We start from the raw sequence: 25,717 nt of genomic DNA, 5'->3' as shown, positions 1-25,717 counted from the left end.
AGGAAAACCAGGCCCTTGCTCTGGAAGGGCCACTAATTCCAAGCCCCAGGACAGGAACTCCATGGCACCAGCCACATGGAAGAGGCCACGCTCGGTCTGCAGACAGACAGCCCTCACTGCTCCCAAACAATCGGGGAAAGGCAACCTGCCTCGGCACAGTTCCCCAAGCTATATGTGGGCGGCGGGGGGGGAGGCAGGATCCACCCACCCTTCCTGCCTTCGACTGTCTCATCTGTGAATGTCAGCAGCCAAGAAGGAAGGGAAAGACACGTCCATTTCTTGTGGAGTGTCACTGCCATGGTGCCTCACAAAGCAAGCCTTTGTCTCCCCTCTACAGACTAAGGCCTGGTGAATGAGAACAAGAAGGCTGACCCAGACCACTCTCCCACCCCCTCTACTCTCCCACTGCCCCCACTCACCTCCTCCTCCCACTCTCCCACTGCCCCCCCAGCAAAACACCTCCCCCCACCAGCACTCCTAGCTCCCATGACAGACATTCTGCAGGGAAAAACACCCAGGGCCACGAGAGGAACCCAATACAGGACATGCAGGATGTGCACACACGTGGCAAGTACTTTAAAACAGAGTGCCAAGTCCCCAAACTTTAGGCCACGCACCTGGCTCCACCAGGAGGGGACGGGGAGCACTCCGAGGCCACTGGAGACAAGCCCACCACAGCCTCCATGGAACTAAACCCTGGTGAAGACGTCAGGACAGGAGGAACCACTGACCAGGGCCCTGCTCCAGGCCCAGGGTCTCTACTCCTGCCCAGTGCCACCTGCCAGCCCAGGGAGGACCCAAGGCAGGTCAAGCAAGGAAGAGCAGGGGATCCAGAACAATGCCTCCTGGTCCCACCTCCGCTCCATGCAGACTCTGATCCGGCAGCACCGAATCCGTGCGGGTGGTCGCCAATGCCCCCTCTATCCCGGTCCACACTCTAGCACCTACCCACACTGGCGCTCGGGTCCCCCTGCCACTGGGATGCCTTCCTCCTCCTTCCCTTGCTTCATCCCCATCCCCAGGGGAACACACACACACACACACACACACACTTCAGGTCTGAGAAGAGTCTGCTGGACGGGCCCGGACGCCATCCCCCTGACCGGGGGGCCTGAAGCCCGCGTGGCGCCAGAGCCACCGCATGTACCATATGGAGACCCCAGTGACACCTCGGCACTCTGTCCCTGAGGCGCCCAAAGGCAAACGGCACAGCTGAGGATGGGGGAGGGAGGGAGGTCTGGACTTTGCACAGGGTAACAGTGTGAACCTCGCTGAAGAAACACAACAGCCAGCATCTGTTCTTTAAAAGGTAATTCTGGGGATACCTGGGTGGCTCAGTGGGTTAAGCCTCTGCCTTCAGCTCAGGTCATGATCTCAGGGTCCTGGGATTGAGCCCCGCATCGGACTCTCTGCTCAGCGGGGAGCCTGCTTCCCCCTTCTCTCTGCCTGACTCTCTGCCTACTTGTGATCTCTCTCTGTCAAGTGGATAAATAAAATCTTTAAAAAATAAAAATAAAAGATAATTCTGCTTGGCCTCTAAGAACATGGACCCGCCCTGTTGCTGGGGCTCTGCTTCATGGACACATGGGCTCCCAGTCACTCAGTGCTCACCAGGATGGCCACCCTCCAAGCCTCGGCCCCCAGCTCGTGCTGGCAAAATCAGAACCCGTGTTCCCAGGCAGTCACCCACGCATGAGTACTGAGGTGTGCCCACCACCTGACCCCGCACTCCAGCAATTCAACATTGAAAGCCACCTGCTCTGCCCAAGAGGACAGAAGCCCTCTAGCTTCGGACATGAATGAAACTGACCGTGAGGAAGGACATCAGCGCTCAAGGCCCCATGCACTTAACCGGGTGTGATCACTCCTCACAGCCAGAAAGCTGACATCCAAGGCTGTTGGGTGAGGAAGCCCAGAGCTAATGCTACCCGAGTAATCAGCCCCCACTGCTCCCCTCAGCCTGCCCAACACGGCAGCCCCAGGGCCTCCGAAGGCCATGGGGGCTGCTAGGAAAACAGGCAAGGCTACTCCAGAGGCCTCCAGCTGCGGCTGCAGCCCCTCCCCACTGATGGGGTGGGGGCGTTGTGGGGGCATTGATGAGGGAGAGCCAGATCCTCCCACACTCCCAAGAGGAATTCAGTAAAGCCTCTCCAAGTCCACAGAAACCAGACACAGAGTTGCTCCTCTCTCTCCAACATAATCCCCTGAGAACCCAGCAGAGCCTAATTTGTCTAAATCCTTCTGCTATCTGGCTTTAGACTTTTTAAAACCAATTTAAAAGGAGGTACAGAAGTAGACGAGCCGTATCTACAGAGCTGGAGAAAAGCCCTCCGAAGTGCTTCAAGCGCCGAGCCAGAAGTGCAAAACACAGACGCCCTTCCATCTGGGACCAGCCCCATCATCCTCGGGACCCCAGCGAGCACATGCAGGGGACGGCCCCTGAAGAGTGGGCAGAGCTCCTCTGGGAGAGCGCCTCCCTGTTTCCATTCCCCGCAGGGATGGGACACACAGAGACAGAGGGGCCAGGACTGTGCCCCGACTCGTGTGGGCCCACCCGCATGCTTCTGGAAAGGCCACAGTTGGGCCCGTGGGGGGTCAGGGATGCCGCTCCCTCCACACCTCGCTGCACACACCCACTTGCAGCAGCAGGCACTGGCCAGTCAGACTCACATCTGAACCTCACTGGGGAGCCGGGCACAGCCAGGGGCCGCTCCCCCGGGGCCCAAGACAGGGCTGCAGCGGAAGGAAGCCAGCTGTCAGGGAGCTCTCTGCTACACTTATCTTCTGACTCCCCCCGGAACACAAAAGCATGAACAATACAGGCACCTTGTCACCGAGGCCAAGCAGGCCAGAAGGGGCCCCATCCTAAGTCACAATAACCACAGACAGAAAGACACAGGAACAAGCAGTCCTAACACCCTCACGACAGCCAAACGCTTACTAAATGCTACTGGCTGCCAGTCCCCCGGTGCTCACAAAGGCTAGCCACCCTCCAAGCCCCCAGGGCCTCTGAAGACAAGCCCCTGCTCTTCTTTCACAAGACTGAAGACGGCAGGTAACCAGTAAAGAAATCAAACACGTGAAGGTAGAAGCCGGGGCTCAGCCACCAGGAGAACAACCGGCTACTTAAGGCCAAGAGTAAATCGCGGGAGCGCCTGCTTCCCCTTGGCCTCCACAGGGTGGCACGGGGCTGGGATGGACTCCGAAGCCTCCGGCCGCCACCTGCACACCTCTGGGGGCCACTGGGGCTGGAAGCCAGCACAACACCAGGGCACAGGCCTGATGGAGAGCCAAGGGCGGGTGAAGGTACCTCTCTGGGGCCGAGCTGCAGGAGGACAGCTCTCAGCAGACAAATGAGCATGCAGTGGAACAAAAGAAAGGTTCATGGCTGAGGTCACAGAGGTGCCAGCACAGGAGGCCAGAAGGTGAAGCCCTCGCCTCCCTCCTCCTCCTCCTCCAGAACCCCAGAGGAAACCAAACCAAGACCAAGGTGTCTGATAGCCTGGCCACCCTCCTGATAGTCAGCACCACCTCGTGTACTGACGGATCCAACACCCAGAGGATCAGAAGTGGCGACCATAGTGACTGTGGCCATAAAAGAGTCCAGGTTGGTCAATGAGATGCTCTCTTAAAAGGAATCAGGTTTGAAGTGGCAGGGGGGGGTGAGAGGTTGGGGTACCAGGTGGTGGGTATTACAGACGGCACAGATTGCATGGAGCACTGGGTGTGGTGAAAAAAATAATGAATACTGTTTTTCTGAAAATAAATAAATCAATTTAAAAAAAAAAAGAAAAGGAATCATGTGCCCGGCCTCACCCACCATGGGACACAGGCCCCAAGACCACTCCCCTGGCCAGCAAACAAGTGCTGCTGGGAAGCAGCCCAGTCAGCAGCTGATTCCTGTGCTCACTGCAGGTGACCGGCCAGTTTCAGGGACACCGACACCAGGCTTCAACAAAACCTGTCCACCCTTCCCCCTCCCTGCGCCGTCAATCCCATCAAAGCTGCACGCTGCCTGACAGGCACCACGCCCTCCCAGCCGGACTGAAACCAGGCCAGATCCAGGCACAAAGGGACAGGGGAAGAAGCCAAATCACAGAGGCACACCCGCTACCAGCAAACTGCTTCCTCCATGAGATGAGAGGCTTGACTCCAGAGGGCCTCACCACGCATTCCACACCCCTTCAGTAAGGATCCCCCCGGGTGGAAACTGCTCAACACGCTTGTTCAACTCCAACCCACTGGAGGTCCCTGCCCTCCTCGCTGTGCTGTGGCTCCACGCTTGGAAAGCATGCTGCCCAAACCCAGTAATGCCACTCGTGTGCCAGGACAGAAACATAAAGCACTTTTTGGAGGGCAATTTAGCACCATCTGTCCGTTACAAACATGTATGTCTTTTGAGATTAAAAAAAAAAAAATACCTACTTCTAAGAATTTGTCCAAGTAATGAGGCCCTGTTTCCAGGGGCCTGAGATCACTCAGAGCTCGTCCACTTTACACTGTATAGCCCTTCAATTCAGTAGAGCTCCCTGCTGGTGCAGAAGTACCGGTGGAAATCGAGTGACGAGGTATAGAGGACCCAGACTGAGCACCGAGTCAGAGCTTGCCACATGAGAATGTGCCAGGCGGTGCCCAGACTGCGGGGTCAGGTGCCCCCCACTGGAGGAGCCAAGGGCCCCCTTCTCTGACAAGTCGTGCATACTGGGCACAAGGGCCATGTGATGGGGACCGGGCAGGGTGAGGAGCATAGGGGTGGGCCCCACCCAAAATATAAGGCTTTATAAAGCATGCCTCAGCGCCCCTCCCTAGCCTGCCATCGTCCACGGGTCCCCTTCATGGAGGTGGGATGCGTGACTGACCACATGCACACCCAAGCAGCTGCTGTGACAGCCAAGGGCACACGATTTCTGGCACAACGTCAGGACCCCTCTAGCTCCAATCATGTCCCAACCTGAGATGTGGGGAGCCAATCACCTGATAGCCACTACAGTCAGTTTTGCCTTTGTTAAAATTCCAAATAAAGGGCATCACACGGTGTGGCCTTCAAGCACCTGGCATCAGCAGGACTTGTGTGCACGCACAGCAGTCTGGCCTACCCCAGGGATATGCCATGTTCCATGAACCCACACCCCTGCTGATGGACATGCCTGCTGTCCCTACATTTTGGCCATTAGGAATCAGGCCACTGGGAACATTTAGGGACAGGTCTTTTTGAGATCACATTTTCATTTCTCCTGACTAGGAACCCAGGATACCACTGCTAGGTTCTGTCATAAACATAATGGAAACAGCCAAACAGCTTCCCAAGTGCTTGGGGCTGCCTTCCCAAGTGCTTCCCAGGGGCTGACCTCCCCTCGCCCCTGCAGCAAAGGCACGACACCACTGCTCACACCCTCACCCCTGCTGTGGCCTCCCTCTGATCCCAGCCACTCTACTGAGCCAGCCGCAGTACCTCATGTGACCTTCACCTGCACCGCTGAACAACGACGATGTGGAACGTGTGTCACGTTCTTATTCCCTCCCGTCCGCGGACCCTCTTCTGTAAAGTTGTCTGTTCAACACCTTTTGCCCAGCTTTTAAAAACTGGCCGTTGTCCAGTTCACTCGGAAGAATTCTTCACAAATCCTGGATACAAATCTTCCCATCAGGCCTCTGCACACACTGCATGTACTTTCTCCCTCCTAGAACAGGGTTTGCCTCTTCTTTATTGTAACTTTTTTCCAAGAACAAACGTACTTTTTTATTTTAGAGAACTCCAACTTACCAAGTTTTCGACATCTTTGGTGCATGCTTTTGTGTCCTAATCTTCCAGAAGTCTTGATTTTCACCCGAGGCAGATGCATGCCCCACGTTAAGAGACAAGAATCCGGACCTGACCACACAGACATCCCACTGCCTCAGCACCGTTTGTGGAACACTGACTCTCCTGCTGAATTATCTCATCACCTTCATGGAGACCAACAGACTCCATACTTTTGAATTATTCCTGAACTTTTTAGTCTTTTCTGTTGATGTGTATGTCTATCCTTATGCCATTACCATGCTGCCTTGACCAATATGGTTTATAACATGTCCTGAAATCAACCTTTGTAAGCCCTTGTTTTTTTTTTCACGAACAAGCCTATAAAATTTTAGAATCAGTCTGTTGGTTTCTACCAAAAAAAGCTGCTGGGACTTAGGCTGGAACTGCACTGGAAGTACGGACCAATTTTAGCAAACTGGCACCCCAACAACACGAGCTCCTCCGCTCCGCGAGCACAGTATCCCTCAGGAAGAACTTATACTTTACAACATACAGGTTTTCATCAAATTTACCCCCAAGCACATCAAGTTTCTGAGGCCACAGTCAGCGGCATGTACTTCCAGTGGCTGGCTGCCAGTACGCAGAAATTCAGTCCAGCTTCATGAGTTGTCTCTGTAACTGCGAGCCTGTTAGGCTTACCAGTTCCGGGTAGCCCTTCAGAAAGTCCTTGAGCTCTCTTGTGTGGGTGATCATCTTGTCTCAAACCACAGGCAGATTTACTACTTCCTGTCCGACTACACACCTTTCTTTCCCCTCCCACCTCTGCCCTGGCCTGCATGGCCACTGCCACAGACGGGGAGAGGGCATGCAAGTGCAGAGTCGGCGGGAACTGTGCCGGGGGCCCTTCCACTCCTGCATTGCTTGGAGGTTTGCATCGTGCAAGGGTGCTAAGCTCTCACAAAACTTCTGCACTACTGAAACAGTGTGCTCCCCCAAACCTATTACCACAGCGAACCACACGAACCAGCGCTCTGAAAGATGTGCCCTTATGTTGCAGCAGGTGCCCCTTCTGCTCTACTGCCCCTGCCCCTCCCCCATGTTATTCCTTCTCCGGTGCCCCAGACAGTCACATCCACGCTGACACGGATGCAGAGAGTGTCTCCTGGCATCCGCTTTGAACACCTTCAAATCCTTCTCCACCAGGCCACGCACCCAGAGCAAAGCTGTCCAAAGCTGGGCACGCTCTGTGCGCTGCTGCCAAATCCCTCACTCACCTTTCAAAGCCCTGAAATAAGGACATCCAAGCATCACACCCACTCACCCTCCCTTCCCCACTGCAGCCTCCCCCAGGTGCATGGCACCCCACCCAGCCTAGAGCAGCATTCCCTCCCACCCAGGACTCTCCAAGTCCTGAGGCCCACCTGTCTCCAACCCAGGTGACCTGCAGGATGGAGACAGGTATCCAGCAACCTCCAGGTGGACCAGCCTGCATGGCAGGTGAGAACAGAGCCAAGGGGCTTCCCTACTGGTTTACATGGCCTGACCCACCCCGGCTAACTCTACCCAACTCTCCTGACACCCCTGGGCTCCTTGGGGCCTAGGAAAACCCAAACTGGGAGAAGGGTGACAAGAGTCAAGAACTCCAGGGGGTTTTGGTCTTTCCAGGTGTCAGACCTAATCTCTGTTCCCAACCTCTCTGTAAAACTACAGGGCCCTCTGAGAATCTGCGAAATGCCACAGCCGTGAGCACAGAGGATAGCCTGTGCAGAGAATATCCGGTCTGAAACATCAGAAGCTCACAGACACCAAGCATTTAAGGAAGATAAAGAAGCTAGTGGAAAATAGGTTAAATGTAGGACAGCCACCAGGGGCAGGCAGGGCAGTGAACAGGGGCCAGCCAGCAGCCCACAGGTGCCCTCACACCCCTGCTCCTCTGGCCCCAGCTGTAGCATGTAAGTCCCACACAGAGCGGCAGAGGACCAGGAAGAGCGGCAGGCAGCAAGTGTGGGGCCAGAAATCCACAGGGACCCTGCAGCTATCGAGGTGCAGGGATCAGGATCATGGGGGCAGGGGTGCCACCTAGTGGTGGCAGCCCTCAAAGCCCAGGAAACACTGGACGTGGGCCAGGACCTGCGGTCATGACACATGCCAAGTGAATGCTTTCAGTCCCAAAGTGACAACAACGCCTTGGCCTAAACACCAAGAGACTCAAGTCCGCCAGCTCACAAGGCTCACCTTGTTCCTCCAGCCCCTACTTCCAGGGCATCTGCTGCACTCCAGCCCACTGCCATCGCCCTGGCTGATTGTGCTTTGGTGGGGGGGCGCACCCCTGAACTAGGACACACCCACAAACATGTTTCCACGGGAAGAAATCCATGTTCTAGAAAAGTCCTTCCATGAACAGGTGTGAAAGATGAGGCACAAGCTACCCCCCACAACACGAGGGCCACACGGGGGACAGACACACATCTAGCCATTACTCAGCACCGTCTGAACCAGTCCTCCCGTCCTCTGCCACACGGAACGTGGCAAGGGTGATGGAGGGCATCCATCCTGGACCCACTGCAGGCAGTTCTACCTCCAGCCACCCAGACAGCAGTCTCAGAGCTCCTAACCAATGCCCACCCCTCCCTCCCACGCTTCCCCTGCAGGGACCCCAACCTTTCCCTGTGCCCTATTTCCCTCTGCATGTTTCCCACTCCATATTCAATCCCACAAGATGTGGGCTCCTACAAGTCACTGTCCCTGCACAGAAATCTCTAACTGCCCCAAAACTCAGCAAAAAAGGAGAGCCAAACTCCTCCTCGTAGCACTCAAGGTCATGTAAGACGCAAGTCCAGTGCCCAGCAGGCTGACCCATCTGTACCCAACTCTCCACACGGCTCTGACGACAGAGAAAACACAAGTCTGTGATCCACCAACTGTTACATGACACATGTACTCACGTCGGCGGGGCAGCCTGCCTGCTGCCTGGAGCACCCTAGTGCGGATATAGGGGTAAAGGAGAGGAGCCGGGGTCTCCAAAGTGCCCCCGGAAGGGACCAGGAACAGGTGACAAAGCACATGAAAGAAAAGCTGCCCCCGACAGGATCCCTCCCCAACAGCTGCCAGGAGCCCAGGACCACGAGGATGCCCCACCCGCTTCTCCAGAAGCCTCCGGCCCCTCGGAAGGGACGGCTCTGCAGCATGGGACTGTGCCCCTCCCCACACGCACAGTGAGGCCTGCGCTGCACTCCCAGCAAGAAAACCAGCCCAGAGCCAGACACAGACTTGAAGAGGGGCACCCTAGCCCGGGGCCGACAGAGACACCAGCCTCTGCTCTACATAGCCCACTCTCCTATGGCCGACCCCAAAGGGCCTCAACACCCCTCTTCCTCTCCCTCACTGGGCCCGGCCACCCACTGAACACACAACACACACAAGCAGGCGACCAGGCAGATGACCCACCCCAGCTGGCAGTCAGCGCCCTGCACGCCAGCCATACTCAGGCTGGAAGTGAGACCAAAGGACCGAGGAGTAGCTGCACCTCCCCTCCGGGCCAGAAACAGCCGCCAGCTGGGCCCCAGCCCCAGGCCTGACTGATGCTGCGTGCTTTGTGGCCCATGCTGTGCGTTCAGACTTGCCAGCAGCTGGTCTGATCGGGCATGCGTGGGCCTCTGATCTCCTGCACAAGAAAGAAATCAGGGAGGTTTCTCTTCTGACGAGGCTCCCCGGGAGCAGGACGGAAGCCTTCCGGTGAGTTAATAAGTGCAGAGAGCATGAGGAAGCACAGAGCAGCTAGGCCCTGCTGGGCTGGCCCTCCAAGAGCCTGGGCCCCGCAGGTGCGGTTCAAGCACGATCAGCAGCCTCGTCTGTCCTGTGGCTCAGCCATGCAGAGCCGATGAGGAGGCACTTTCAAGGGATGCACGATGGAGTCAATAATGCTGACGGAATAATGCTGACGGGAACTGCCACAGGGTCCAGAACCAGCAGCAGGACCGTGTCATCACAGGACAACTCTTTAAAGAAGGTTCTCAGTCTTGGCCCAGTTGCCCAGAGCAACATGAAAGACAACCGAGGAGCTACAGCCTTAATATCACCCAAGCAGACAAAACAAAAGGCTCTTGAAACACCGCAGCTCCAAGGACTCATCTCCCACCAGCCCTCTCCCAGACTGGAACCACCACACAATGATGAAGCTACAGGCAAGAGCCAGTCCGCAGCAGACCCACAGAGTCCTGGGGACCGAGAGACAGGCAACCACGCTGGAAGGAGAGGGGCAGCAAGCCCTCGGAATGACGGACAGCAGAACGTGTGGGGCCAGGGGCAGGCGGCAGTGGAATGCTGCCCACCCTGGCCGTCCTGCCCACTGGGAACGAGACCCCAGCTGCCCACCCGGCAGCCCCGCCACGGCCCCTCCGCCTCCTGCTGTCCCCCCAATGGCAGCAGCTTACAGATGAGCCGAAGCTGCTGCGGGGACCTGCAGGGCACGACAATCCTCCACAACAGTGTTTTCTCTCTGCCCCCCCAAACCCAGTTCATCTCCACTGCTTGTTTTTGCCGAAAAGGAATAGCCTATCCTGAAAGCAATGACTCCCTCAGCATCCACAAAGATGTCCTTTCAGAAAGCCTGACACCCCAGGGCTATCAGATTCCTGCCAGCGCTCTGCCAGCCGACCTTAAATAAAGAAGCTATTAGGACTTCGGCAAGAGGGTCACTTCGGTCCCGTTTCCACCCCAACAGTGTAAGTACCTCATCTGACCTGAGCATCCCTGGCCAGAGCCGCCCCGACAGACTCTAGCAGGGTGGCTTCTGGCAATGCCAGGGAGCCAGGGCCGCGCTCCCAGCCATGCCCACCGGCCCAGCACCCCGAGGCACTTCCAACCCCCACCTACCTGATGCTCAAGCCCGTGGTCTGCTCCAGCCGCTCCCAGCTCTGCAGTTTTGCCAGCAGCTTCTGGAAAAACAGGGAGGTGAATGCTAAGAGCACCGTAACCCCAGTATTTCCCTCCCAAGGCCTCTGCAGCCACCTGGATCCCTTCATCACGCGACCCCACCTCAGTCCCCAGACCAAGGAGCCTCCCACAAAAGTGATGGCGATGAGGAGGATGTTACATCTCCCTGATCCCTCAGAAGAACCTGCTCATATCTCTGAGCTGAGCGCCCGAGCACCCCGAGCCCACTCAGGAGCCAACGGCTTACTCCCACAACAAGCAGGCTCAACGCCTCGCCCGTTCCTCATCCCATGGAGTCAGGTCAGAGTCTCAGCGCACAAAGCACCACTGAGTGGGGGCAGGGGTGGCAAAGAGCCTTGGGCTTGCTCCCATAAAAACAGCAGGGCAGACCTGAGTGCTGAAACCACAGGAATGTGCTGCCTCTCCCACGCTCCAGGGGCTCCAAGGGACACCGGGCCCCCAGGGCAGACGCGCTCCTCTCAGCAGACATGGCCGACTAGGGCCGGGGACTCCCGCAAGGAGAACAGGAGGTGGGACATGTCCCACCTGGCACTGCACGTGGGGCTGCCTGATCCTGCATCTCACACTCTCCCACGCTCACCCACGTCCCACGTTAGAGTCCTCCCCACCTCTTCCAGAGACATAAGAAACGTCAGCGCGAGGACCATGCATCTCTGTCTGGCCTGCCCCACCTCCAACCGGGCCAAGCGCCCTGCTGGCTTCACTGCATTCATGCAGTCACTCGATGGCCCTTTCACATGCGGCGCACAGGCTGGTGAACAACTCTGTCACTAGAGCCAATGCTCAGTGACCACCTACCAAGGGCCAGGCCTAGTTGAAGCAGGGGACGTGAATTCATTAAGCCCTCAAAACCCTGCAGGGCAAACACCGTTACTCCTCATTACATAGGCAGACAGAGAGGTTAGGTAACTTGCCCAGGGTCACAGAGCCAGCAAGCATTCATGGCAGGATTTCACGCAAGGCAGCGTGACTCTGGAGACCGGATCTTAACCAATTTCAGAACTGCCCAGAGGAAACACTGCTCGGTCTGGAGCTGCGTCCTCAGGTGGAGTTCACATGTAAGCCAGCATCCTAGAGGAGCTCGGCTCCCACCCTGTGAGGCCACAGGCTGCCCGTCTGGCCAAGTGCAAGCAGCTACCAGCACACTCCCAACCACCTAGGAAACAAAGAGGGCCCACGGCTTGTCAGTGACGCAGCACGAGACAGCAGGACCCAGGGCCAGAGGCCAAAAGGCTAAGTGCCCATGTCCCTCGTGTGCACTGGGCGAGACAGAGCTTCTGCGCCCCCATGTGCGCAGGGAGAAGGGGGTCGGGTCCTCCCCACGTCACCTGATTCCCCACCCTGTGTCCCCCACCCACATGGAGATCATGACCACCGGCCCCCTGTGCTCACCCAGCCGAGTCTCCCCACCGCCGACCGGCTCGTGAGCGTCCGCACGGGACACCACAATCCTGTGGCCACTCCTCATCCCACCACACCAGTCCAGCACTTCCACATTTCAGGGTGGGGGAACCAGAATGCCAGACTGAAACCCCAAGGTCCCCCAGACAAAGGACACCCACAAGGAACAGCCCACTGTGCCCCCAGGCCCCACCTCCTTCTCCAGCTGCAGGACGACCAGACTTTCCTGCAGCTTCTCCTGGCGTCCCAGCCGCCGCCGCAGCCCCTCCAGCTCCTCCTGGAGCAGCCCGTTGGTCTCCCGCATCTCCCTGGCAGGGACAGAAACAAAGTCCCTCAAAATCCCACAAGCCTGAGAGGAAGAGCACAGCCTGGCCCCAGCCTGTGCCCGCCTCACCGCAGGTAGGCGCTCTCCTCCCGCAGCTGCTTCAGCTCCCTCTCCAGCTTGGGCAGCCGCACCAGCTCCGACTTCATATTCTTCACGACTGTGGCATCCTGTTCCTGCAGGGACAGCTTCTGCTCCAGATCCTGAATGAGACCAGGGACAGAGGGGACAAAGTTGACCACTGTGGCCCAGCCCCCCTCCAAAATACCAGGTGTACCCCTGTGCCACGTCTGTGTTGGTCTCCAGGGACACCCCCGACATGGTGTTACAGGTTGGGGTCACAATTCTGTGCCACCCTGCTCTCGGGGCTGGGGCCCTGGTGCACACCTATCCGAGGACAGGCAGCCAAAGCTCCCTAAATAAACACATTGGTAAGACACAGCGCTCTTCCCCTGCCAGATCCGCTCCTGCCACACTAGCACCCGTGGAACAAGCAAGTCTTCTCCATGTTGACGACAGCCTTTCCTTTGCCATCTGCAGTCCCCTTGAGACACACTGGGGACAGCTGGCATCCATCACTGACAAGTCACTGAACAAGCTCAGTGCATGAGATCAGGACCAAATCAGTCAGTCAACAAACATTAACAGGGCCCAGCTCTGTGCCAGGTACAGGGTCAAGCAGCATGCACAAGGTGACACAGGACACAGATAAGGTCTCTGCACATCAGGTCTGGAAGAAAAACAGGCACCACATTACGCAGGCAAGCACACTCTGGCAGGCGGGCCAGAGGACTGAGCAGGAGTGAGGTGCCAGAGCCGGGCAGGCCCCAGAGCAGGAGAACAGCACGTGAGCGAGCAGAGGCAGGAGGAGCCAGGAGGCCCGACAAGAAGGCAAAGCTGGAGGGAGGTGGGGGGCAGCAGCCCCAGCCCCAAGCACAGGCAAGGCACACACAGAGATGAGCAACCGTGTCAATAGTTTACAGTGGGCACGGGCCACTCATGGTCCCTGGACACCCAAGCAAGCCCCAGCTAAAGCGGCAGGATAGCTGAGACCACCACCAGGACATCCCGCAGGTACAGCCTACTCTGAAACAGAGTAACGCACCCTGATCCTCTGCTCCTGGTCGGCCCTGGCTTCCTGGCTGGCCTGGAGCTCCTGAACCTTCTGATTAGCCTCCTGACATTTCCTGTCGAGAGAAAAGCACATCATGTGCAGAAAGAGTAGGTGGTAAAGCCAGCATTTGCCCTCACCCTGGAGGCTTTCCTGAGTAGGCCCCAGGCCCCAGAGCACTGTGGCCTCGGTCTCCTCAGACTGGGGTGCTGGCTAAGTAGACTTTCTTCCCTCGCCTTTGCTGCACACCCCAGCACAGAAGAGGGCCACAGACGAGGGCCCTTCCGTGACCGCCCCCCCCGCCACACCCCCAACCCCACCCAGGAGAGTCCAAAGCTCTCCTAGGACACCACCTGTGAAGGGAAAGGCCTAGATCACTGAAAGAGAATTCCATGCGCGCTCAAAACGTGGCCTCCGCCTGGACAGCCCCACAGCCCACCCACCCCAGAGGTGCCCCACATAGCCTTTAAAGCCTCACTTTTTGCTTCTCTGCAAGCAGGCATCCCAGTCCCCAGGGAGGGAAGAAATGACTGCTCCCAGTCACTAACAACATTAAGTGTTGTTCCCAGAACATTTAAAACACTCATTGTCCTCACTTCAGTGGCCCCTACGCCGGCAGCCAACAGCCTATGGATAGGGAGGACAGACCGGAAGGGCATCTGTCCAGGCTCAGTGTGGACAGCACACATGGTCAGCCGGTGCTCAGACCACAGAGGGCACAGGAGGATGAGTCCGGGCCTTTCCATTCACGGTCTCCCGCACCAGTAACATCCGGACACACAGCTCAGCATCGGCCCCAGAAGGCTTCAGGCCGACTGGACCCAGGGCGACCCTCGAGCAGGCTCACCTGGTACCGGGACAGGGCCCTACCCCAGCACAGCCACTCACTTGTGCTGCAAGGCCAGCTGCTCCTTGAGCTCTTGCTTCTCAGACTCCAGGCTCTTCACCTGCATCTCCTGGTTCATCACGCTCCACTGCAACTCGGAGACCCTCCCCTTCAGCGTGCTGATGGTCTGGAGGGGCAGGGGGCACAGCTGCTTACAGGCTGTGACGCATATGCAGATGTTGGCTCCTGACCCACACACCCACGGACAAATGCCTTCGAAAGAGCCTGCACTGGCCACCCCCTCCAGCGGGCAGGGACCAAGCCACCTTCTCCTTTACAAAATGCGACCTGGGAGGAGACACCACCCCTCAATCCAGTCCCAGAGTATCCGGCCTGCAGCCTGCCTCACTTTCCCTCAAGCAAATGGGAAACCACTGGGTCTCAGTGATGGACTGCCTGCCGAGACAGCCTTGTGCCCCGTGACGTCTGTCACTTGGGATCCTCACTTATGTCCAATGTGCTTGTGTGGGTCTCCCTCCACACATGCCCTGGCCTCTCCGCCCCGAATGAGCCCCTACCATACCCCCACCCCAGATAAAACACTCCCCGTGAACCACAGCCAGGGCCTGCCAAGACATCAGAAGCAGGGGACTGAGGCCATCTTCAGGACGTAGGGGCCACGGGAACGCCCTGCGAACCTCATACTCTCAAACAGAGGGCAAGAACGGGGCCAGACATTCACCCTTGGGGAAAGTGCAGGCATGCTCTTGGCCAGAAAGCTGGGGCTGGGGAGGCTGGCCCAGGGCCAAGCTTCAGGACTTTTAGGGACAGACCTGCCACCCTTGCATCAGACATACCCTCACCAGGTGACCTCCTAGTGACCATCTGGTGATTGTTCTCTGTCTGTGGCTTTCCCAGGGGAAGCCAGCTCACCAACCAGACCACCAGGGAAGCCCACTTAGAAACGTCCCTATAAATAACCTCCCAGAGTGGAGGACAGGGACCTGGTCCAGCAAACTCCCTGCAGTTCCAGGGCACCCCTGCCAACAAGGAGGCCTGACCCGCTCTCACCTGACCCAGGGGCCCATGCCAACCCAGGAACCACATTCCCCAGGGGAGGCCGACACAGGCCGTCCACTTCCTGCACTCCATCCATCTGCATGGTCTGCTCTGTTCCAAGGATGCCCATCAACCTGGGCATCACAGAAACTACATCTGACTAGGAAAACAGCCTTTGAGAAGTCTTCGGGAATCTAATTAACACATCCTGGACACCAGGCGCTGCGCAGGACACAGAGTCAGACGGCCGGCCACACACAGTACCCGGCTGTAGGGAAGCCCGGCGGTCAGCAAGAGGACTTCCCAGTGACGAGCACACGAGCCAGGCTAGGTGGAGAGAGAGAGTATGTGGGGGCGGTGACGATGGAGTCACCAGGGAAGGCTTCTCCAAGAAGGTACAAAGAAACAGAAACAAAATTTACGGTCCTCTGTCCCAACTGGCCGCCATCTCCCCACCCTGGAGCCCTCTCTCATCCTCTTTGCAACCTGTGTGGCAAGGGCCCACCCCACCACCTCGCTCTTCACTGAACAGAGCACAGGCCCTGCCTTCCCCCGTGGGCCCCAGACCAGCCTCTAGAACACAGCCGAGGCAAGCCAAGGGTGACACGGGGACTTGTCTTGAGGCTGATCACAGCTCCTCTCCTGCCAACATCCACATCAGAAGACAGATGTAGGAACAACCTTAACATGCTCCCCAGCATTGCCAAGGCAAAAATAACCTGCAGCCTGCTTCCCGAGATCTATCAAGTAGAGAAAAGCACGCAGAGACAGAATACCAATGATCCCGTGCCCTGCTCCCTCCCCAGGCAGCTCTTCATCGTTTTCCTCACTGCACCTGTGATCCGCAGCGCCACAGCAGAGGGACAGGGAAGGTCAGGAGAGTCCAAGCTCCACCAGCAGCAGTGTTTGGGCTCTGTTTCTAAAATTTATACAACCTTCAACTGGTAAAGACAGTAAGGACTACAGTTCCTCTGTGTGCTGGCTTCAAAGACGTTCTCAAATACTAACACACCTGCTAATAATCAAAGAAATGCAAATCCAGGGGTGACACTTACATCTTCGGAAAGGGGGGGTGGGGAATACAAGTATTTCCAGAAGATACCACCATCCATGACAGGTAAGGCCACAGGGAAACCAGAGCCCTCAACAACACTGCCAGGACCACACAGCAACTGGTAGCAAAAGCCAGACACTGTCCCTAGAGACCCAGAACCCCACTCCTGGGAATACGTCAAAATCAGTAACAGAAGCCAAAAGCTACCTGCTACATGTGCTCGTATGTTCATTTACCAGGATATGCTGAGAAAACGTGGGGCAAGTTTTTAAATGATGAAATGCTAGGTGTTTGATTTATGAAGGCCACAGAGTGGAAAACAAGTTGGGTTCACTTTTTTTTGAGGGAGCGGGGAGAGAGCAGGAGTATGGGCAGGGGAAAGGGCAGAGGGAGAAGCAGGCTCCCCACCAAGCAGGGAGCCCAACTCAGGACTCAATCCTGGGACCCTGAGATCATGACCTGAGCCGAAGGGAGATGTGCCCCAGGTGCCCCGGAAAATGAGTATTTTTACTAGGATTACGACGACCGGAACACTGCGCACAAAAGGCAAGGAGGCAGAAGACTGTGCCCAGCACCCCAGGGTACCCACGCCCCTCCCCCCAGAAACGCCCCTGTTGCGGGACAGCCCTCACCTCCCCGGCCGCAGCAAGGCCGTCCTCCTTCTCCCGCAGCTTCTGGCCGGCAGCGGCCAGGCTCTGCTCACACAGCCTATGGCGCTCCAGCTGCTCCTTCATCTTCTCCTCCGCCTCAGCCTCCCGCTCCTGCAGCTGCCGAATGCGCGTCAACAGCTCCTGGTTGCGGTCCACCTCGCGCTGCCAGAGCGGAGAGAGTGAGCAGGACAGAGACCCCCCGACCCTGGTGCCAGTCATGCAGGAGGCCCCGCTCACACCACGAGAGCTGAGGTCTCCAGGCACATCCTCTCCTGCAGACCGTCTGATACTGGGAAGGCAGCCCCAAAACTGAGACTCTTCATTCTCCCTCTGATGGACCCGGGTGGGACGGGGCGGGGGTGGGGGTCTAGGGAGTCGGCAGTCAGCCACTTAGGAGCTCACCCTCATCCCCAGAAGCAAAGGGACCACCGACTGGGCACCTGATGCTGCTGACCCCTGGCCTCTCCCTGGGAGGCGGTGCAGCAGGAGACCCCTCCGCACACCCGAGCCGGTGCTCGGACCAGGCCTCTCCAGCCGGGCACCAAGAAATGCTGAATGAACGCAGACGGACATGGCCCGCTCGAGGGAACTGCAAGTCTGGCTTCTTTCCACAATGCAGGGCCCTGAGCAACCCACCCCAGAGAGGAACCTAACATCTCTATTCAGACTGCCCGTCCCAAGTATGCAGGGGGCAGTCCCTGCAGGTCCCTAGACCTCAGACAACAACCAAAATGTCTCCATCTGAGAGGTTCTGAGATCCCCACCCACAGCCAAACTGGCAGGCCCTGAAAAACCATGATAGATGTCTAAGGCTCAAAGGGACAATTTGAAAGCCATCGGCTCACATGGTTCCGGGTCACATTCAGCCATGTCTGTGGGTGGGAAGGGAAAGCTCCTCGAGGACCTGGGATTAACTCAGCCCTGCACCCTTCGATTTCCCCAAGAAAAGACTTCCAACAACCACACAAGGATCCACTCCTCCAACTCATTCCAACGTATTCTGAGCACATATAAGGTGCCACGGCCTGCACTGCACCCTGGAGACCAAGGACAGCCCAGACCGGTCTTGCCCTTGGAGGACTAATGGCACAGGAGAATTCCAATAGCTCCACCCTGCTGTCTGCCTGAGAGCAAGGGCAATACCCCCTATCCCTACCATCTAATGGCCCCTGGTGCCACCCGCAGCCCTAATAATGCACCTTCAAGAGCAGCAAGATTCCCACAGCCTGTCCCTTCCCACCACTTCCTACGGGACTATCCTTCCTTAGATGACCCAGAACATGAACTAAAGCCCCATCTTAAGAGGAAGGCCTGGGTGCAATGCCAAGGCCACAGGACCCACTCACAGGCCATGTTCCTGGGCTACTAGACCCACATGGCACACCACAGCCAGAAGCCTGCATATTAGGGTCAAATATACCCAGTTAGCTTCACATCCCTGAAGACATCGCTATTTTTACAGGACCAGGAAAGCACACAAACATGCCACATAAGGCCAGAATGAGGCCAAACATCTACAGCTGGGGAAAGCGTAAGCAGGTCAGAGACTTGCTGGTCCAACGCTTTGCCCGAGTCTTGGCAGCATTTCCACAGATCATGAGCACTTATTGAAAACCTCTGGCAAAGTGCTGTTGATCAAACCGAAGGAAGGGATTTACGACCTCAGTAGAAACCAAGCACATTCCCTAGGTAATGGGGGTGGCACTTGCCCAGTTTGCCTTGGGTGAGCTGGGGACAAGAGAAAGTACCCCCAAGACTGGAGATCCTGGCTCTGAGGCCCTATGACCACGTGAGCAAGATTGGTCTGGCCTGGACTTGGGATGACACAACCCCATGACTTTCTAAGCCTGTCATGCTGCAGTACCTGGTATTTCTGCTGGGTTTACACCCCAATTCTTTGGGTGGGGCGGGGGTAGAAGGGAGAACAGGCAGCCCAGCAGAGAGGCATGTCCTGGCCGGGCACACGTGGTGGACAGCCATCCCCTGCGCTCTGCACCCTCAAGGACATCAAGCATAGCTGGTATCTGTGGCCTAACAAGGCAGCCCCAGTAGCCCAGAGGCAGAGCATCCAGGCTCCCAGCCAGTAGGCTCACCTGCCTTATGGCCTGGCAGGCACCGTGCACGACGCCCCAACACCGGGGCCACCTGCTCGCACCCACCTCGTAGCACCTGGCACTGGTGCTGGCCGCCCGCTCCAGCTCCACTCGTGCTCTCTTGTGGCTCAGCTCCATCTGCATCTTCTCCCGCTCCACCTGGACCACCTGGGACTTGGAACGGATCCGCTCCGCTCGTTCCTCCAGCTGACCAGGTCACACCCGGGGGAAAGAGAACCCTCAGCAGCTGTGCCAACTAGGGGAGCGGCTTGTCCAACACTCACACTGAGCTCCTGCCGCCAACAAGGCCCATACTCAGCCTTGGGGAAGAAGGGTGGATGCGGGGCCCTTCGCTGGAAAGTGGATGGGAGCAAGCAGTAGACAAAGAGGAAATAACAACAGGAAAAAATGGTAGGCTCTAAGATGACAGTGTGTAGGCTCATTCTAGAAAAAAGGTCATGTTAGTCTCCTATTGCCGTGTAACAAATTACCACAAACTTAGCAGCTAAAACCCCCTGTTATCAGTCAGGGTCTATGAGCAGAAGGCCAGGCACACCGGCCAGGTTGTCTGATCAGGGTTTCACAGCTAAAATCAATAGGGTGGCCAGGCTCCAAACTCCCCTGGACCTTGGGATCCTCTTCCACACACAGGAGGACTAAGGTGCCGCTTCCTTGCTATCAGCCCCAGGCTGCTATCAGCTCCCAGAGACCACCCACATCTCTTGCCATGTGGCCCTCTCCACCTCCAAAACCAGCAAGGGAGAACCCCCATATGTAGACTCCCTCTCCTGCTCTGAGTAAGTCAGGCCCACCATCTTCAGGCTAACATGTTGGCAAAATCCTGCTGCCACGAAACCATTTTAGTGGGAGAAAGTGTGGTCCACCAGGCACCAGGGACTTAAGAGCCATCTTAGAAGTTGGGCTGGCATGCAGGGTCGATACATAAAGGTGACGTCCAGCCTGGAAGGGCCTCAGAAGACACACCAAACAGTTTCACGGAACCAGTGAGTGTGCCAAGGCCTCATCTGCATATGGACCACAGCCTGACCGTTCCAGGCATGGCTACTAACACAGCAGCTCCCGGGCAGTAGAAAGAAAGGCCGAAGCTCAGGCTGCACCCCACAGATGCCCAACCAGGCACTTCCTTCCACACAGAGTCTCGGGGACTCTCAGGCACACTGCAGCTTGAGAAACACTTGACTACAGCGAGAGGTTCTCAGTCCCACCAGGGACATTTGGCGACATCTGGAGACACTGCTGACTGTCAAAAGAGGGGGTGAGAGCCAGTATTTGCTACCAGCCTCCAGTGGGCAGAGGTCAGGGATGTCTCCTAACATCCTATAAGGCAGAAGCAAGTCCTGCCAAACAAAGCATTCTCCAGCCCCAAATGTCAGCAGTACCGAGGCTGAGAAGTCCCAGGCCAGACGAAAGGCATCTGCTCTACCCAACCCCTCACATACTCTTCAAGGGCCTGAGTCCACACTTCCTTTATCCTCTAACATTTTCTCTCATTTCAGTTCACAGCGGCTGAAGTGTGGGGGTTCCGAAGCCCACCCTCTGCCACATTGACTGGCCTCCCTATCTCAGCGTGCAGCAAGGGCCCAGCCTCTCCAAAGGATGGTGGCCCCCAGCTCCCGTGGGCACTACTGCACAACTGCCAGGAGCCCCAGAGAGACGGGTCCGTGGCCACATCTTCCTGGCACAGGGACTGCATTTGAAGGACAGTAACTGAAACACGTTTCTATTTAAACCAACCTCATAACTCCTGGCACTGGTGCTGGCCACCCGCTCCAGCTCCACACGTGCCGACATGCAGCACAGCCAGACTATAAACCCTTTCCCAGAGAAACAGGAGCATAGAAAAAGGGCAGGGGGCGGGGACTGCCAGACTCTGCAGACCTGCTGGTTTTCAGTTCCCTCACCTGCTGTCTGGGGCGGCTGGGTAGGGCACAAAACCGCTGCTGGAAGTGTGGGGACAGCACAGGGCTAGATCAGGGCCCCCAACCGGTCCTGCAGCTATAAGACTCTGACCAGCTCACTCTGCCTAGGGCATCCACCTAAGGATCCCCCACACAGGGGCGGCCTTCCACAGCACTAGCTTAGTGAGAAATGGGCCTCTGAAATTCTAAATCCTATAGTTCTGATAGATCGGCCAGAAGTTTCCAGACATTTGCATCAACAAAACTGTAACAATTTTTTAGACTAAAGTTGTCAACTTATTTTTCCTGTGAGCAAGAGTCAAGAAAACACAAAAAACAAAAAACAAACAACAACAACAACAAAAAAAAACAAATACCACCGTCATTTCCAAAAAGTGCTTTGACACCAAAAACAAACGTTAAAAAATCCAACTTTGGAATAAAAAATTCTCTAGGAAAAAATGGCAGTGAGTAACTGTCCACTAAACAAACAAAAATCACTCAATTATTCAGCAAACACATGCACACAAACACAGGAGCATTTGTTTAAGCACAGGTTGCCTGGGCCTCCTCAGGGCTCTCAGAGCCACAGGACACCACTGTCTCTGTCCCAGGCCATTAGCAAGGACCAGCTCCCGCTGCAGAAGCAGGGGACAGCACCTGCCTGACACGGCAGTGATGCAGACTGGCAGGGGCCAGGGCCAGGCGGCACACACCACCCCCTCCTCATGTGGCCCCAGTGACCCCTGTCCCCGTGAGACTGACCCCACAAGTCTGTGGAAGCTCAAGTCCTCCAGGAGACCTGGCCCCTCTTTAATGGGTCTACAGCAAGCATTGCTAAGAACGCTAAATAAAGTAAAATAAGACTTCTTACAGCAAAACTATAAAAGGCACATCCTGGCAGAGGGAAGCCAAGATCTGCCAACAGACACACCCAGTCTTTCTCTTTACTTGGAGACCCATCCACGTGGAGGACACTCACCTGAACTACCTGGCACCTGAACAGGCCCCCGCCAAGGTCAGGTGCCTTCTACCCAGAGAACACTCCCCCATACAAGGCACTCACAAGTACTTCCTGCTGGAAAAGGAACTGCCAGGGCACACACCTTCCACCCAGAGGACCCCCCCCACACCCTACAGCACCCATCTTCCACCCAGAGACCACCCCCCGCATCCCAGGGCATACACCTTCCACCCAGAGACACACACATACCCCACCCCGCACCCCAGGGCACGCACCTGCATGCTCTGCTGATACTGTGTCTGCAGAGAACCTGGGGCGGAGGTGACAGCATCCAGGCCAGACCCAGCCTCCACCCGCTGAGAGATGAAGTTGTTCAAAGACCGCAGCGTGGACAGCACAGTGGTGTTTTCCCCCAGGTCATCCATGGCCACTTTGCTTTTGGAGGAAGACAGGGAGGGGTGACCGTGAGCCTCTGCAGGCACCATGAGCTCTACCAACAGCCCCACTCTCCCAGGGCTCTCTCTGAGTCCTTACACGACCCTACTGTAAATAAGCACATGTTTGCAGTTAGCTGGCAGCCAAGACTCATCTGTAAATTTGAGAGCCACTTGGCAAGGATGCCACGAGGACGAGTGTCCAGCATACATGTCCAGATGGCAGGGCTGCGACTGGCACACGGTTCATCACTCTGCCTGTAACTCCACACAGGACATCTCAGGCAGCACAACGGGCCAACTAGGTCTTTCCACACATATTTCACACATCATGAAAGTGGCACTTCAGAAAGTTACAGAACAGACTGGAACCCAGGTCTACGTCTAAAGTCCAGTGTGTACTGGACTGCGCAAGCCAGGGCATGGAGGAGAGAGCATGAACAACAGCAAAGAACCAGCATCTGTGGGGCACCCCCAGGGCATGCTTAAGCATATGCCTTCAGCTCAGGTCATGATCCCAGAGTTCTGGGATACAGCCCCGTATCAGGCTCCCTACTCAGAGGGAAAACTGCTTGTCCCCACTTGTGCTCACTCTCTTGCTCTCTAATAAATAATTAAAATAAAATAAAAAGAACCCACATCCCCAAACCTGTACTGACCATGGCCTGACGGCCGCCCACCCACCAACGGGTGGGTAACATCCCAGGTACAGTTAATGAGCAAAGGTATTAATTCCTACAGGTACATACCACATTCCACTTAGGTAAAAGGCCTGCTCACACAGACTATCCTAAGGATTTTTTAAAAGATTTTATTTATTTATTTCACAGAAAGATAGAGCACAAGTAGGCAGAGCAGCAGACAGAGGGAGAGGGAAAAGCAAGCTCTCCACTGAGCAGAGAGTCTGATGCGAGGCTCCATCCCAGGACCCTGGGATCGTGACCTGAGCCGAAGGCCGCCGTTTGACTGAGCCACACAGGCACCCTGGACTTTCCCAAATATTAGACTGAAAATGCCTCCCAGCCAACACCCCAAAGGAAGAAAGTGAGGAATCTTAGTTTGACTCTGAATTCCTGTTCGAGGAGAACAGAGCCCTTCTCTGTAGGCCACGTTTGCATCCTGGACAATACACCTGTCTTAACCACTTCTCAATCACACTGTCAGTGAAAAACGGGCTGGGAGACAGAACAGGACAAGCACTGAGTGCTGAAAGCCTGGCAGATACAGGCCCAAGCGGCAGGAGATAGCACAGGTCTGCTCCAGAAGGCAAACCCCTTTGTTCCTCAGGTTAGACTGGGGCCATACTCTCCATCCCCTAATGGGAAACTTAGCCACCATGTTCTGCTCCGGACAGGCCATCCCCTGTAAGAACTGATGCATGTAATCCACTGGAATGAAGAGCACACACAGGTTTTCAACTGCCTGGAACTAAGCCGCTGCACAAGGCACGCGATTAGGCAGCAGCTCAAACTCCATCCTCTTTATGCCACAGACTCCAATCTTCAGCAACCCAACCACAGAAACCCAAGCCCCGGGAAATCACAACCCCTGGGCTGCGCGCGCAGAGCACGCTGCCTGTCAGCGGCCCTTCTCCGCCTGGGCACCGAACCAGTACTTCTGCCACCACTGGCAACTCCGGGCACAGGGCCGGCTCCGCCAGACCCCAGGCGCCGAGTCGGGGTCTGCCCCGCTCCGACCTCCGCTCCTCTCCCCACCACCAAAGCAGACGGCTCGAACCGCAGCCCCCCTCCGACCCCGCTCCGACCCCAGTCCCGGCCCCGTCCCCGCCCCGCTCCCCGCCACCAGAGAAGCCGACTGGGACACCCGCTCCGCTCCGACCCCGCTCCGGTCCCGGTCCCGGCCCCTCGCACCGCTCCCCGCCACCAGAGAAGCCGACCCCGCTCCGGTGCCGGTTCCGGTCCCGGCCCCCGCCCCCGCCCCGCTCCCCGCCACCAGAGAAGTCGGTACCGCTCCGACCCCGGTCCCGGTCCGACTCTGATCCCGGTCCGGGCCCCCACCACCAAAGAAGCCGACTCGGAACCCGGCCCCGCTCTGGCCCCGCTCTGACACCGGTCCCGGCCCCTCACCCGGCTCCCCGCCACGAGAAGCCGACTGGGACCCCGGCCCCGCTCCGAGGGACCGAGCGCGGCGGGGAGGAGGCCAACAGGCAGGAAAATGGGACAGCGCCCGCGTCCAGCGCGTCCCCCGGCCCCGGCCCCTGCCCCGGCCCACCACCCACCGGCGCCCACCTGCGCCCACCGTGTACCCCGGCGCCAGGGAGCTAACCTCAGACCCGGGCGATCGCCGCCGCCGCTCAGATCTCCCTCCTCGGCGCCCGCGCCCGCGAATCGCGAGACCTGCCGCCGTGCTCTCGCGAGACTTGGGCAGGACGCGCCGTAAAGACCCAGGTCCGCGCACCACTGAGTCCTGGGAGCCCCGTGAGCGCCCCGGAGCCGCCGGCCCCCGGGAGACCTCGCCCGGAGGACTCTCACCACAGGCTAGCCAGCGGGCCGATCGGGGAGCCCGCCCCCCGCAGTGGGACGGACATCCCTTGGGACGGTGGCCTCTCACCGTATTGTGTGGAATAGCACCGCCCAACGGTGGCCTCCTCAGGCCAAACTTTCCTGCTCTTGACAACTCCTAAAATTTTGCTGCACTACTGATTTGAATTAATACATCTTTACTTTTCTCTGGGCTCGTTGGCAAAGCAAAATACTCTGCTGCTAGGCTATCCTCCCAGGGCCCTCTGAGCTCCTACAGCCAGAGACCCTCGTCTAGTAACGGGGGTCATCGTCCTTCCTGAACCTCCTCCTCCCTGTCAGCCCCCACCCTGACGGAGCACCCGAGGATCTGCACCAACCACCCGCCCAGGGTCTGGAGGGTCTACTGCACCCCAAAGGTCTGACACCCCCCCCAGAGTCTGAAGGGTATGCACCCCCCAGGGGGTCTGCAGGGTCTGCACTGTGCCCCAAAGGTCAGAGTCTGAAGGATATGCTCCCCCCACCCCCACCCCCGGGGCTCTGGAGGGTGTGCATACCCCCCAGGGTCTGGAAGATCTGCAATGCCCCCCAGGGTGTGAAATAGGATGGGAACAGGGGAAGTGCTGGGGGTAGGACAGGGGAGTCTCAGACATAACTGACCACCACCAAATATAATGGAAAAATGCTAAATCCGGCTTTCAGCCA

General features: G+C 57.2%; 1 protein-coding gene across 3 annotated transcripts in view; it reads right to left on the bottom strand.

The window, feature by feature from the left end:
- MAD1L1 (mitotic arrest deficient 1 like 1) overlaps positions 1-25,056 on the bottom strand; it is a 313,129-nt gene extending 288,073 nt beyond the window's left edge. Inside the window, exons 1-9 of one of the 3 annotated variants that reach the window (XM_013047748.2) lie at positions 24,819-25,056; positions 22,374-22,533; positions 19,282-19,422; positions 17,105-17,284; positions 14,422-14,546; positions 13,528-13,609; positions 12,495-12,625; positions 12,294-12,408; positions 10,619-10,680 (exon numbers count right to left, since the gene is read on the bottom strand). In XM_013047748.2, the coding sequence (XP_012903202.1) occupies positions 10,619-10,680; positions 12,294-12,408; positions 12,495-12,625; positions 13,528-13,609; positions 14,422-14,546; positions 17,105-17,284; positions 19,282-19,422; positions 22,374-22,523 (986 nt within the window). In that variant the 5' untranslated portion in view covers positions 22,524-22,533; positions 24,819-25,056. The other 2 variants (XM_004776342.3, XM_004776343.3) reach the window with 2 other exon arrangements.
- Positions 25,057-25,717: the final 661 nt, after the last annotated feature.

The sequence above is a fragment of the Mustela putorius genome, unplaced genomic scaffold, assembly GCF_011764305.1.
Source record: "Mustela putorius furo isolate JIRA1106 unplaced genomic scaffold, ASM1176430v1.1 tig00000139_pilon_pilon_pilon, whole genome shotgun sequence".
Classification (NCBI taxonomy): domain Eukaryota; kingdom Metazoa; phylum Chordata; class Mammalia; order Carnivora; family Mustelidae; genus Mustela; species Mustela putorius.
The sequence above is the reverse complement of the archived record's forward strand: the minus strand, read 5'-3'. Positions and strand labels throughout refer to the sequence as shown.